The following is a 14868-nucleotide window of genomic DNA, read 5'->3' as shown; positions in this document are numbered from 1 at the left end:
GCAAGCAATTCTATAGATGTTCATGCAAACTTCGAAGAAAGGGGATGTTTGGAAATAATTCAATAACTAAATAAACATGAATAATTTTTAGTATGAACATAACCAATAAAATACAATCAAATTTTTAACCTAGTCTAACTTTATTCAATCGTACTAGTGTTGTGTGATATAAAAATATGCATTCAAAAGCATTAGCTTCCTTCTTTGGGTAGTGGTCCATAAGGCGGAAAGAGAAAGAATTCTTTTCGCATCTGGGTGATTATTGAAGCAATTTGACGCTTGTCATCTGTCACCACATCATCCGTTCGCGACTTACGATGCGCGACGATTGCATTAACACGGGTTAACATGCGGACGACATCCATCTTGTGTGCCGACTCACGAAAAGTAGACACAACAGCTTCCATAAACCAAGAACCACGTCTCGAGTTACGCCAAGAGTAGAAACCAGGAACAGTGGAATATGCGTACAAAAAATCCGCTTCGGATGGAAGTGTCAATGACATTTCGGCTTCGTCAATGAGATGACGACCAGGACCATCTACTGAGTCCAAAGGATTCATGTACTCGGAGCCCTGACAAGCCTGGAATAAAAAGAACTTCGGTTTTCCAGCTAGTGAGCGACTTCGAAAAAGCTTGGTAATTTCCTTAATCTTCACATAGCCATCTGTTCCGTAAATTATACCCTCTTCGCCATGGCTTAACATGGCGCACGCACAACAGCTAAGCTTTGAATAATCTTCGTTTGCAGCGCCCTTAAGGATACTAAGAATCTCTCTTTTAGACGGGTTGTCGTATCTGTCAACGATGAAGCCTAAGTCTAAAAAAAGTGAGCATAAGCCTTCGGCGTCTTTATCCGTTCCATGTCGTGGATACTCACCCATACCAGATGATTTCTGAAAGTACTTTACATTTATTAGAGTAAGCTTTCCTCTAGGAAAACTGTTCATATTATAAAAATATTCTGAATTGACTTCATGTTTTATTTTACCACTAACTTTGCTATCCGGCTCTTTCGGGTAAAGTGTGACATGTTTGGAGGTGATACCCTCTTTATCTGTCCTCTCTGTACGTTGTTGTATAATCGGGCTGTGTCTTCTGAACATTTGGTTGAAAGGTCCATCTACATTTCCTATTGGCTGTACCGGCGGACCATCGGAAGACTCAATATGTATTATTTCATCATTCGCAATTTGAGTTTCAATATTCATGTTCTCGTGGTTAAAATCAGTGTTTATCTCAATTCTTTTTTCGCTTTCATTTTTATCGACAACAATTTGAGCTAAAAAACGTTCTGGATCCTTTGGTACATCCATTGTTACACTGGGGCGATCGACTTCGTCTAGAGGCTCCGTATCTTCGCTTAGTTCTGGTCGATTGTCTAAATTGAATGGTGCTCTTGGAGATGGTAACTGTCCCACTGCCGGTCGATCTATTTCATCCATCTTTCTAGAGCGTAAAGCGAATATTTAATATATCTTCGTAAAAAAAGACAAATTGAGGATTTGTTAACTTCTAAACCTCTGACAAAACTAAATAACTGGGACGAGATTTTAGGTTTTTTAAAAGGCTCAGAGACTTTCGCGGAATTAATTCATTTTATTTTGGTAAAGGAAATAAGTACAACGCGAGTAGGTCACAATTTAATTCCGTTTCTTAAACTAACGAAAAACTCTTTTAAAGTTCTTTCAGTACTATTATCCAAAGTTCTTTTAGTATAGTTTGTATTAATAAACATTGACATTGTGTTTAGATATATTACGTTTGCTGATTAGAACAAAGTAAATATTTTACCTGATTGTTTAATGTCGTTCAAAAAATTTGCCACCTTGTCTAAAATGTAGTTAAGTTTTAACACAAAATTTGAACACTGGGTTTGTTGTAATGAATTATTAACAACGCATTAGTTTTGTGATTGTTCTAAAAGTTATTGCTCTATTCAAGCGTATCATATTTTAATTAACAGCTCTCCATCTGCGAGCCTCAATCACGACAACTAAGCAACGAGTCGTGCAAGTTCTGACAGCTTATGCTGCATATTATTTCTAAGAAAACAAGAAGCCCTGCGGCTTAAAGATTCCCGCCATTAGCAATAATCTGAAAAAGTATTGAACTTTAAAGAGGACTGAGTGATATGGAGGAACAAAATCATTGAATATTCTAAAATTTTAAAATTCAATTTTTGATTATTATTGTAACTGTAAATCATAGCTAACTCAACTTACATAAACTTCATTTCTCTATAAGAACAATCTTAAAAGAAAAATAATAAACCTGAAAATTGATGAACAATAAAAACAAAATGAAAACAACAGCCAAGGCTGAAAATTTATCTATTTTCTCTTTTTCTCTGAAAAACAACTTGGAAAATATCTTTAAAGGTGGCAGCAATTTTTTTTTTACATAATCAGTTACGAAAGGTTATTTTCAGACTACATATTCTTATTTTTTCTTTTATAACACACTTGTCACGATTTTATAGCTATAGTACATTATCTTTCATCAAAAAGATTCAGCCTCAACAAATCCTCTTTAAATTAAAATCATGAATAATTAATTAGTTCTGCTGAATATAGCTTTAGTCATAAGAAAAAGAGATATTGTTGATGAGGTTGTTGCTTATCCATAGAAGAGGGTTTCAAATGTGATCAGTGCGAAAAAATATGCAAGACATCAAGAGGTTTAACCAGACATAAAAATAGCAAGCATGGCCCCACTTCTGTGGCTGAACCTCATCACCAAGTGCCTGAAAATAAATTACACCCTCTATATTTGAAGAAATACATCGGAGAATGTGCTTCCAAGCTAGCTCTAGATGAGTGCTATAGTGAAGAAACGAGAAAGGGGTTTTTGATGTTTCAAAAGCCAACACTAGATGATGCTAGATACACCTTTGAATTTATTAAAGATGTTGTTGACAGTTTTAAAAACAATAGCGAAAAATGTTATGCCTCTTTTTACAAATGTGTTTCCGAGAATATTGTTTTCAAAAACTTATCAAAAAGAGCATCAGTTAACCTAGGATTTGAGTTAGCGAACTATGTACTTTCCCACCTAACAGGTTCAGTTGTTAATGGTAATATTGCAAATGTATCTCCAGGTACAAATTTTTCACCAAAGGAAAAGCAAATTATTAAATATCTTGCAGGATATGTTTTTGGAACACTTTACAGACGTATACGAAGAGCGAAACAAAGTCGTATATCTTGAATCTGCAAAGCATACATCTACTTATTGCTGGTAAATCAACTGACCAGCAACACGATACCGAAATCAATGCACTAGTGCGTATTAAAGACCGAGGCGGCTTATGGACAGTAACATCAGAAGTTTTTGAAATTTTTTCCATAGTTGAATCCCATTTCCGCCAAGAGTCTAGCACCACGCATAGAAGTATTGACAGTAAAATAATGGTATCATATCTCATGAATAATGCAAGAATTTTATGCAATTACAACAAGTTAAAAAATGCTTCAACTGAAGAAGTTAGTAAAGAGATAGCTTTGAATTTACTGGAACATCTTATCATGTTGTATATTCGTGTTCATGTATATTCACTTGTGAAGGATAAATGTCAACGGCACAATGTTAAATCAAAGGCTAAAAAATCACAATCGTTGCGAAATGAAGTAAAAAAAGCATCAAGCACTGTGGATCATGGACATTAGTCTTGAACAACAGACTATAAACTTGTTAAAACAGCTATTTTTATAGCTACAAACTTATAAAAAACATTATTTTGGAAAGAACAAGAAGTACACGGAAATATTCAACCTTTAAAAGTAAGTATTTTTGTATGGAACTTACAGAAAATGATTTCATACACATTCAGTTTTTTGTGTGCTGCAAAATACTACCTTCAGAATAATGCTGGATAAATATTTGCCCATTGGGACTTAAAAATTTATGTGGAACTTATATTTGTGAATACTGGCCCACAGAATTTTCTAATCATACTCACCATCAGAACCATAAAAACAGAGTAAGGTGAAGCCAGTAATAATGTTTTTTAAGATGTGTGGCTATAAAAATAACCGTTTTTTGTGTGCTGCTTCTTCTTTGATTTGTTGATGACTCGGCGCCTTAATCATTTTCTTCATTATTTCTTTTTTTTACGACATGGCATAGACTCAACATCAATTTTGGCAAATGCTTCGTTGTCAATACAATTACCAGCTATTGGTCTGAATATTTTTTGTGTACGAATCGTGTTATCGTTGTATCCAAAATCTCTAACAGTAGGATTGTCTTTTCTATGCCCCATTGATCGTTGTCTTCCGAAATAATTTTCCAGCAAATCTTGGCAAAAGCGCTCTGTAAGAACATATGGTACACCATGTGACAATAGATATTTAATAAGCTCGATCGATGAATATGTTGTGATTTTAATACCTTCATATGTTTGCGATGATTTCCAGGTCTTCTGGCAATTGAGTCCTTTCAATCAGAAAAAATATTTTAGAAATGTTTCAAGTAGCCATGTAAAGCGCTCGTCATCTTGTGATTCGAATGGTTTTAGAAACGATTTTGCTTTAGTGATGCCTTCTTTTGTATTTCCGATGTTCAAACAATCAAAGAACTTGTCCATCATCATACAAAACGTGGCAGTAGCTTCTGCTTCTGGTGGTCCATATGTTTGGAGTGCATGAAAAACTGATTCACTTAACACATGTGCAGCTAGTCGGACATTCATCACAGAAAAGGGTGTGAGTTAAATATGGTTATTTGTGATTTTGGGAACAAGACCACGGTCCAAATCATCAAAAAAAAGCTTTGATATGTGATTCCATGTCAGATATTTACCATTGTTCCACATACTTCTTGTGCACCTTCCAGCCATTGAATTAGCTAAGCAGTTTCTGGCAGTTTTAATCAGATGTGGTGGGTCGGATATGAAGTATATATATCTCTTTCAGTTGCCATCACATTAAGTGTACGATAGGTTACATCAACGTCTCCATTAACATCTTCCACTCTTGTCATATTAAAATGCATCTGATACATACTGCGGTTTGGAGAAGCGCCATCACTTGTAACACCGACCACTTTAATTCCACAATTATCCTCCAATATGCCAACAGCTTTCCAAAATAATGTAAATAACTAAACAGACGTAGCATTTGTGGTTGCAAAGTTGGCAAGGGAGAATTTTAAGGGGTTAACAATACTTCGAATTAAGAAGACCAGCATGTGTGATGCAATGTCATCAGATTTTTGAAGGGATGCCAAATTAAGTTCCATATCACCTAAGTCCACATATCCAATTAAGTCACCGGTGTGCTTATTCCAAACTAATTTCTCTTGTATTTTTATTTCATCTATTAATACAATACCATATCGTTCTATGTCTGAAAAATTCTCCACTATTTTTTTTAATTCTAAGATGACATCTTTATTAAATTCTTGCTGTGGTCGTATATAGTTTTTATAGTCCCTTAATCGGCGACGACTGGGCAAAATAACGAAACCTTTTTTGTTTTCTCGTCATAACGAATTTCATCATAAAACGAAGGCGATTTTGCGACTAAACCCAAACAATACCGGATAATCATAGGATGATATCTAACAGCTGTCTTTGATGAAGAAAGATATTTTTGTTGTTCACTCCAAAAGAATTGCATAAATTCAGGCATCTTTTCGTAATCTGCATTTGACATGATATTCATCATATCTTTGCTCAAACTATCATCAACAGGTACTGCCTTTTGTACGATTTCTTCCATCATCTTTAATTTGTCAGCTTTTAACTGTTTGTTCTCAATTCTATAACTTTGAAGTTTCAATTTTATACGATCAGGAGATGTTAAGGAAACAGGAGCTTTATCATGAGCCGGTGTGGATAAATTGTCTTGTTTTCTTTGAAGACTAAGTTTTTCCCTAGATTCAGCTTTCAAACACGGTTCACATTTGTCTTCAGTGTTAATTAATAATTGGCAGGAAGGTGGTCGATGCCATTTCGTTTGAGAAAGAGGATTTGGTAATATGTCTATTGTTGGGTTAAATTTTTTAGGTGCAGTATGTTCAATGCAACTACCAGAAAATGATCTTGGCAAACCAGGACAAACAAAGAAACCCGAAATGTACCTAATCAAATTAGAAATTGTGATATTTTTAACTGAGTGGTCATAGATATTATAAAGTTGATGTTGTTTAGGAAGACTCCATAGTAGCACACGGACATTAAACTGAAGACTTGTATCAACATAAATCTCATACTTTGGTACCATATGAATATCATCATTGCAATACTCGGCAAGTCTGAGATTTTGAATACGGGAAGAAAATTCAGAAAATGATTGATATCATTCAAAATATTCAGGTGTTTTAATTTCTGGAGGTGGATGTTGAGCTCTCTTTAATAAAGTAGACTGTGATGATTCCCTTGGTTTTGTTATGGTTGAAGAAGAAGGAATGCTTTTGATGGGTAAATTGAGGCAAGGCAATTCACCAGGATTCAATGTAACTCTGCTCTCATGACGATAATATCGATTTTCATTAAAGTGCCGTTGACAAACGAAGATTCTTTTATTTGTTATTCTGTCACGAAGTGCTTTATCAACCACACGATCTTTGGTGACAATAGCTGTCAATTTTTTCCTCCACTGTGAATCGAACGTATTATCACTAGTTAAGACTTTGAAAATAGCTATTCCCTTGTACTTAGCTCTTCGTGATACTGTACAGCCAAATATTGAACAATTATCTCCAGGCATATCAATAAAAAAATCAAATTAAATTCTTTGTTTACAACAAAAAAGAGTAATCTGAACCAGAAAAACCGCCATTTCTAATTTACCGTGCCTGTAGAAAACTGGGTTCTAGTTTAATTACGGCCACAAAAGGATCAAAACAATGCTTCTATTGTTATAGCGCTCTCTTTTCCAGACTATCTCTTTTTCTTATGACTATGTTTAGTCTACGTGCTTGCAAAATTGTACAGAAGGAAATGACGTAATTATTAAAGGGAAACGTTAATAACATCAAAGATGACGCATTATAAGACGATCTTCATTATGCTACACTGCCGAGCTTTAACTTTCGATAGCATATAAACTTTAAAATAAAGTATTGTTCATTGGATAATAAAACAATTTGTTGCAATGTTAGGATTCTTATTGGCTTAAAACTCATTTTAGCCTGTTCTCAGAAAAAAAATTGTCAAAACGAGGATTTAGGGTTTAGCCTGGATAAGTTTCGGGCGTCCAGCCTAGCTGCGCTGGCTCAATCTGTCTATCTCCTCAGGCGATTTTAAGATTCCGCCTTCGCTGGCGGAAATCAACAAACACGAATTCATACAAGAGATCTTCTAAGAAATAACACAAGTTTTATTCTTTGCATAATAAAATTTGTCGAACTATACATTGGACTAAATCAAAAATAGACAGTTTAAATGTAACCAATCAAAATGATAGATATAACAGCAAGATTGAGAATTTCTTACTACACTACGGACAGGAATATGATCAATTGGTGCATTTTTTTAACTTCGGTAAAAAGCGGACTGACAGAAAAAAACACTACCATTTCTGTAAAAGAAAAGCTTGTAAAAAAAATAATGCCTAATAGCTACAATGTTGTCTGCACGCTATTCGTTTACACTTTTAGTTTCAGGTTGTTCGAGTTGTTTTGCTTCGTCATAGATGATACGATGAGCAGCCAGCAGATGCTTGCGTTGGTTTCGTTTAACTGAAAGCAATATTTTTCAAATTTACACTACATTACCTTCGAGAGGGCTTTAATAACAAACAACATTTTGAATGGTTGAAACATCTTAAAAAAGGGTTATAACACAAGATAAATTATTTAACAGGGCCCACGCAACGCTTTTGAAAGTGGAATTTGATAAGTGGAACTTTCAAGGGACCGAAAAAAATGGTTTAACTCTAGCGAATGTTCCACTTATCCGAAGTTTTTCGAAAAAAAATTAATTTCATCAAAAAAACGCAGAAGGTTTTAGAAAGGGTAAAATAAAACGGGATGAGTTCAATTTATGAGAGCTACTTTTGTATAGTCTCTTAACGAAAAAATCGTGAATCAACGCTTGTTTTTAGCATAATCACAAGAAAAAGAATACTCTGGGTAATCAGCCATTTCGGGATGTAATAAAAAAGTACTTCAAAAAACTGGGGTGGCCCAGTTGTAAAAATAGTAATAAAAAGATGGAATTGAAACTTGTTAAAAGAACTTGATAATATTTTAGAGACAATCTGAAACACGCGTCCGCACATTCCCAAAACATATTCGACCGCCATAGGAGGAAGCTGTCGCGAAATAGTTTCAATTTCATGCGTTTGTTCACCTTAAATTATAACATGGCGGAGGTTGCTTTTTCAACTGGCACTGGGATAAAACAGTTTACACAGGTAAGATTTTTATAATGCCAATGGAGCTTTTTTGCAAGAACTTTCTTGCTATAAGAGAATAGTAGTTGTATTACTATCCGGGGAAACCGGCTGCGAATCGCTGGATTAAGGCACAAGTAACGGTGTTACCCAGCGTTAAACACTCGGTGGAGCGAATAATAAGAACCGTAAACTGTGCCGCACTTTATGTGGAGCGCTTTAGTGGTGCAGATATATATGCAGTATGTCGTAACTAAATCGAGTGAAGTGCACACAACATTATGGTTTTTGGGTGTTATATGTTTGCCGAAAAAAAAACTGTATTGCACCTTCCGTTAAATAGAGAAAAGTCTGACGTTAACACTGGGCTGAGCACTTAGTACAATTATACCGTGTCGCACATCCACTATATACGTAATACCCTTTTCCAAAAATACTATATATCCAAACTTTGGCACCCTCGTCCCCAGGCCTTTTTTGATATGAGAACAGACGGCAAAAAAAAAACTTTGGTCTCGTTGAGCGATTTTGGCCAATATATGGTCAGATTATGCAAAACGTCATACGGTAATTTATGCGATCAACAATGGCGGAACTTTAGCGGCCAGAAATTTTATGTCTCAGCAACAGAAAACGTACAACATATTGTATTGCTTCACGAGTAAAATATACAAGAAATTTTATCTTGGTAACTGCAACCAGCGTCTTTAAAGTTTGTAAAAGAAGTTGTGCTGTTTTATTAGCAGGTTACATAATACTTTGATATAGTTTAGTTTCGCTGGCTACATTTTGTAAACAAAATATATTTCCTTTGTTTTAAGGCATCTATTTTTATTAATGAAAAAAAAACTTCCTTTGTTATTTTAGTCTGGGCATTTTCTTAAAATTTTCCTGGGATTTTGAGGTTTTTAAGGCTCATTTTCTTATAAAAAATTTTTTATAAAAAAACATGTGTAGTTCATTGTTAGATTTCAAATTAAGTTTATAAAGAAAAAGGTTTTATTTTAGTGGCGTTCTGAATCCTATTGAAAAAAAAACAAGTGAGTGAAGAGAAGGGTAGAATAATTTCTGGAATATGTAGGCAGCTTCAGATTATAAAAATTGCCTTAGACCACGTTTACACGCAGGCGGGATGAAATTTCATCCCGGGATTAAACGAAAAGTGTTTACACGTGAGCCTCACCCCGGGATGAAATCAGCATATTTTTATCCCGGTATGAGTGGTCACTTAAATGTTTTATATGTTGTATAGCATTAGCCATTCAATAATTACCTAGCTACCACCCAAATTAGTCATTTTTTACGACTACCCACCTCTCTCTTGTAACCCAATTTAACAAATCTAGTACCACACACACCCCTTTTTACGTAATATTTAAAATTTTAAGACCTTTTTTTACTTATTTTCATATTCATTCCATACCAAAGGCAAACTAGTTCTCTAATATGAGAAGATATATCATATATATATTAAGCACACACAAGATGGCATTTTTGGTACTTTTGTGTAAATCAAAAGGCAAGAAACAAATTCAAGATGTAGATCGTACACTAAAATAACTAAAAATATCTGACATACATAAAAATTTTCGTAACAGTGCGGTACAAATATGATAACCCCTCAGGCATTATGTAATTTTTGAATGACCCCTCTTTTTCTTTGGTTCATATGTTTTCAGCTGTAAATCCTCTTTGTGGTGTTTTGAGACACAAAATTTGTTTCGAAACATGACATTTTTCTACCTATGAATGGTGTGGCTAAATTTTGCATTTATGACAGACTAACAAAATTTTAAACTTGTTAAGCAGTCACATCAGTTGTTTAAAATAATTGGAAAATGCATTTAGCTGGTCTGACTAAAACTATACTTTTGGAAAAGCACCTTTTTTTAAGTAAAGAAATGAATAAAAAATAAGATTTTTTTTATTAAGTAATGGTTTATTATGCCTGCCTGTGTGCATGTTGGCAAGATTAGCTAGCTAGCTACATGTATTTTCTCATCCAGCTAAACTGCCAAAGTGATGTTTTTTACTCAGCTTAAAGGCGCGTAATCACCCTTATAGAAAAAAATTAACATATACATTTTTTTTATTTATTTCAAAGTTCAGACGGAGTTATGACTTTCCTGAAAATTTGAGGATATAAAACCTACTAGAAATGGAAATAATGGTACTTCAATATCTTGAATTTATTGGGTTTTTTTCCAGTCGCCATATTTGACGATCTTGTTGATCTCTTATTCTCGTCTAATAAGCGGGCCGTCGCAAAATGTTCGTGTGAAACCGTAGGTAAACGAACGGCCTTATCTTTAAATGAGCACTGAGATGGAGTTCGACAAAATTGTCATAATGGTAGGCTCCGTTCACGCTGTTCCTTTTGGCTTGTTTTTCTTTGTAAAACATGGCATCAAAAAGTGGAAAGAAATTTTGGTTCTGTTTAAAAAAGTGGCCGCGCGTAAAAAAATCCGATCACTTTCTCCACTTAGATTTAATTTTCTTCTATTCTTTTCGCCATTGTTTTTGGAGACCACACAAAACAAAACAGAAAGAAGAAATCACAGCATTGCTTCGTGGTTATTAATTATTAAAAGAATGCTTATCACACTCTTTCTTTTTTTATTAGCATGACCGGGATTATTGCATATTATAAGCCAAAAAAAAACAACGGGGGAGAATGCTCATTGTGATAGTTGAAGATAATTGAAGCACTATGGAGATAATTAAATTTAGAGCATGAAAGGGGAAATTCTGAAAATTTAGGTATTCTAATTGTCTAGATCTGATAATGTCTCCATAAGGAAAAAACTAACTGTTCGAACAAAGGAAAATAATCAAAAAGTAAAACAGCTAGCGAGGCGAAGCTGTCTTCAGAAACAACTACAAGAAGTGGTCAGTGTTGCAAAGAAGTCTGATTTCAGTGAGTTAAAACGTATAAATAATAAAGAAAATAACACAGAAACTTCGATTGATTTATCTGATTTATCATGTTCGGAACTTTGTGGATACATTTATAAAAGCATTACAATGGAAACACAGCTACAGATGCTCTCCTTTATTCATATTTTTTCTGTAATGGCATGAATCCAGCAACCATGTGATCGATTTTTCCATGCGTTTATTATCGCATGATTCGTGCAATGAAATGCAATGGCGGTTCTGTAGGTGAAGAGAAATTGGGGTGAGTTTGTTATTTCTATGAAACATTTGAACATGTTCTGTTTGTCAGTTTTCAATAAAATCTTCAGGATAATGTTTTCTTATGTATATCTTTTAATTTTTACAATAAAATAGGCACCTCTAAAAAAAGTTTCCTACAGGGTAATTACGCGCCTTTAACGGTTCCACCTCGATCGAGTAGGAATATTGTAGCACGTGAGAACTCTCTAGGTAAGTGTCCAACTATTTTTCTTAAATTATCAACCTGGCATGCTAGCAACGACCGGCAAAGTGTCAATACCGGAGGAGTTGAAAAAGGAAATAGAGGAATCATACTTGTATTCTATTGTCAAAAAAATCGAAGAAAACCAAATTCCTCCGTCTCTCTAATTAATTTGGACCAAACTCCAACTAAGTTTGTACCTGGATGTAACAAGTAAGACCGTGTCAATCGCTGGCTCAACAGACAAAAGAACGATAACTGCTACATTTGCAATTACTTTGAGTGGTGATTTCCTCCCGATTCAGCTTATTTATGGTGGGAAAACTTCAAAAAGTATTCCTGCTGTAGCTTTCCCACCTGAATTTCTTCTTAGTGCAAACGAGAAACATTACAGTAATGAGAAAGAATCGTTGAATATGCTAGAGAAAATTATCATCACCTTCGTTGAAAAAGAACGACGTTCCCTTGATCTCCATATTTGCTATCCTGCCCTTTTAATAATGGATGTTTTTAAGGGACAAATGACAGAATTAGTGCAGGACGTCTTGAGAGAAAACAATATTTTTCTCGTGAAGGTCCCTGCTAACCTCACCTACCTGTTTCAGCCTCTTGACGTGCAAGGAGGACCCAATGGCTATGTGAAACGAATGATGAAGAACAAGTTCACGCTATGGTATGGAGACCAGATTACTCGTGCTCTGGACGACGGAAATGAATTAAACAACATGAATGTCAGTATGAAACTTTCCTTCGTTAAACCACTGCACGCTAAGTGGATTATAGAAATGTATGATCACATGACTGCAACTGCTGAAAAAGCTGTATGTTTAAAAGCCTGGGAAGTTACTGGAATATCAGCTGCTGTAAAGAAAGGGTTAGGAGAGTTGGCCAACATCGATCCTTTTAATGATATTGATCCCCTCCTAGCGTGCGACTCATTCGAAAATGAAGATCGTTAGGAAAATAGTCTTGAAAGAGACATGTACACACATGAAAACAATCTTGATAGTGATTCTGATTATGAGGATGACGTTGGGAATATATTTTCTATTTTAGAGGATGATATGGCGGATAGTTAAAGAAAAGATATATTAAGAGTTACTAAAATTCGTATTTCTTACTTTTAAAATTTTACGAAATTTGGATCCGCGAAATTAAATTCCCGCGAAATTTCCAAATCATGTTGATCCGCGAAATTAAATTCCCTTTTTTCCGCGAAATTTCCTAAAAAAACCCCGCGAAATTAAGATCCCGCAAAAATTAATTCCCTTAAGGTATATAATTTTGCTACAAAACAAAGTTTAACAGGCTTAAAATACAATACTGATATATAAAACAAAAGAAAAACCATCTCAAGGTAAACTGTAAATCTCTTAAAAGAGCCTCTCCATTTTAGCATTGTCTGTACGCTTCTCTACTGAGAACGGAAGGTCAAAGTCTAAGTTGCACCACTTGCGGGAAAATTAAATATTCTAGTTTCTTTACGAAATCAAAGCAACGCAGCGAAGAAAAGGAAAGGCGAACAAAATATCCACGGTTATAAAAATTTTTTTTTCTTTACAACCAACAAAAACTACGGCAACATTCAACCAGATTGCAAGAACTTCTGTGTCCTCTTCAACTACCACAACTACTAGCACTTCATTTCAGCTCAACACAAACGATACACACACCACACTTACAACTAATACCACCTGTTACACCCTGATCCAAATCCACACAGCTACATACTGACGCTGTTAAAATTTTAACACATGTTTCAAGCTGTAACGGTTGTGGTGGGAAGTACTGTGCAAACAGTCCACCTGAAGAGTCTCAAAAAACAAAAAGAATATACGTCAGTCCGAAATCGAAGGAACTGACACAATCACCCGACTTTACCAAGTATATTAACATTTCAACCACTCGTGCCTGTCTAAACATGACAAATTTTTTTTTTTGACTTCCATAACTGTTCCAGAAGACTTGAAGCCACATCTGACTAGCAGACAAAAAACATTGTTGCGGTCAGTTGGATTGTAAATTTACCTTTATCTACTTTTCTGTTTCGTTAATATCGATTAGTATGGATTCCCATTGGTGTTTTGGTGTTATTGGTTGACTTCCCATCAAACGACCAAATAAACAAAAGGAAATATAGAAAATAATTTTCGTGAGGATTAGGTTTTCGCAATATTTTTTTAAAATTCAAATCCTTTCAGAAGGGCAGAAATTAATTTTTGGTTATTATTCGTACTAATTGATACCAGCAAAAAGTAATCCGTTTTCGAAGGATATCCTTTCTACTTTCTACCCACTCTGCACATTTAAAATTTTTCAAAGCGAAGTCGCCTTATCCTTTGTGTTTTTTATAATTCACATTTTTTGAACTTGTTAAAGTTCTGTTATTTTTCGTTATACTTTGTTAAGTCTGTTAAAAATAAACGAAAATGTATTTATTCATTATTGAGTTTTTCGTGCGTTAAATCCATGGCGAGAAAAAATAACATTGGCGCAGTCATTATTTTATTTCGATGATGTTTTTTGAGCCCGCATGTCGCATCCCACTTTTTCGATATGCTTGATAAAATGGCGAACTTTGCTAATGAGCAATTTAAAACGTTTATAAAGGATAGTGATCTTAAGGATGCCATCCTCATGAAAAATCCAGTCCGTCAAACAAGAACGAAGTCATAAAGCTTGATCTTTTGCGAAAGATCTATTAAAAGAGAAGCTCTGGGAAAAATCCAACAGAAAGTCCGTAATGTTATAGGTCCTTTATCGATGACTAAGGATTTAACTTTAAATTATGCTGGTAAAAATAGGGGTAAAGTCTATTGACAGCAACAAATACTTTTCAAAGCAAAGACTTTGGAGAATGTATACTTTTTTGACGAAATTACCCATGCAAACATTTACTTCCTTGAGGGTAAGTTTAGGGGGCGGGGCGAAACAAGATTTTAAACCACAAAAACACTGTGTTGAAGCGAACGTTAAAACGTTCTTTCCAGCGATCCAACCATACCTTTTGCGAACTCAAAAGCTTTAGTTTGGTGATGATAGCAGAAATAGGAATGTTTTTGTGTAGTGAATATGCTTTATCTAACACTTTTATATCACATCTTTCTTTTCGATGCCTGTACGGAAGCCATGTTGCCTTCAAAAAAT

At 34.8% G+C, this 14868-nt stretch overlaps 2 protein-coding genes across 3 annotated transcripts in view; both read right to left on the bottom strand.

The window, feature by feature from the left end:
• Positions 1 to 67: 67 nt before the first annotated feature.
• Positions 68 to 1951, bottom strand: LOC130636119 (caspase-7-like). Its single transcript, XM_057445739.1, has 2 exons — positions 1795 to 1951; positions 68 to 1449 (listed from the first exon to the last, which is right to left on the bottom strand). The coding sequence occupies exon 2, from the start codon at positions 1443 to 1445 to the stop codon at positions 192 to 194; it is 1254 nt and encodes a 417-aa protein (XP_057301722.1). The 5' UTR covers positions 1446 to 1449; positions 1795 to 1951; the 3' UTR covers positions 68 to 191.
• Positions 1952 to 7323: 5372 nt separating this feature from the next.
• Positions 7324 to 14868, bottom strand: part of LOC130636118 (cilia- and flagella-associated protein 91-like) — a 45254-nt gene continuing 37709 nt past the window's right edge. For both annotated transcript variants that reach the window (XM_057445737.1, XM_057445738.1), the window contains exon 18: positions 7324 to 7686. In XM_057445737.1, the coding sequence (XP_057301720.1) occupies positions 7586 to 7686 (101 nt within the window). In that variant the 3' untranslated portion in view covers positions 7324 to 7585. The remainder of the gene's footprint in view (positions 7687 to 14868) is intronic.

The sequence above is a fragment of the Hydractinia symbiolongicarpus genome, chromosome 3 (assembly GCF_029227915.1).
Source record: "Hydractinia symbiolongicarpus strain clone_291-10 chromosome 3, HSymV2.1, whole genome shotgun sequence".
Classification (NCBI taxonomy): domain Eukaryota; kingdom Metazoa; phylum Cnidaria; class Hydrozoa; order Anthoathecata; family Hydractiniidae; genus Hydractinia; species Hydractinia symbiolongicarpus.
Note: the sequence above shows the minus strand (reverse complement) of the source record. Positions and strands in the feature narration are given on the sequence as shown.

Bases quoted from the DNA above. Each gene is read 5' to 3' on its own strand.
- LOC130636119 (XM_057445739.1), bottom strand. From the start codon at position 1,445: ATGGATGAAATAGATCGACCGGCAGTGGGACAGTTACCATCTCCAAGA.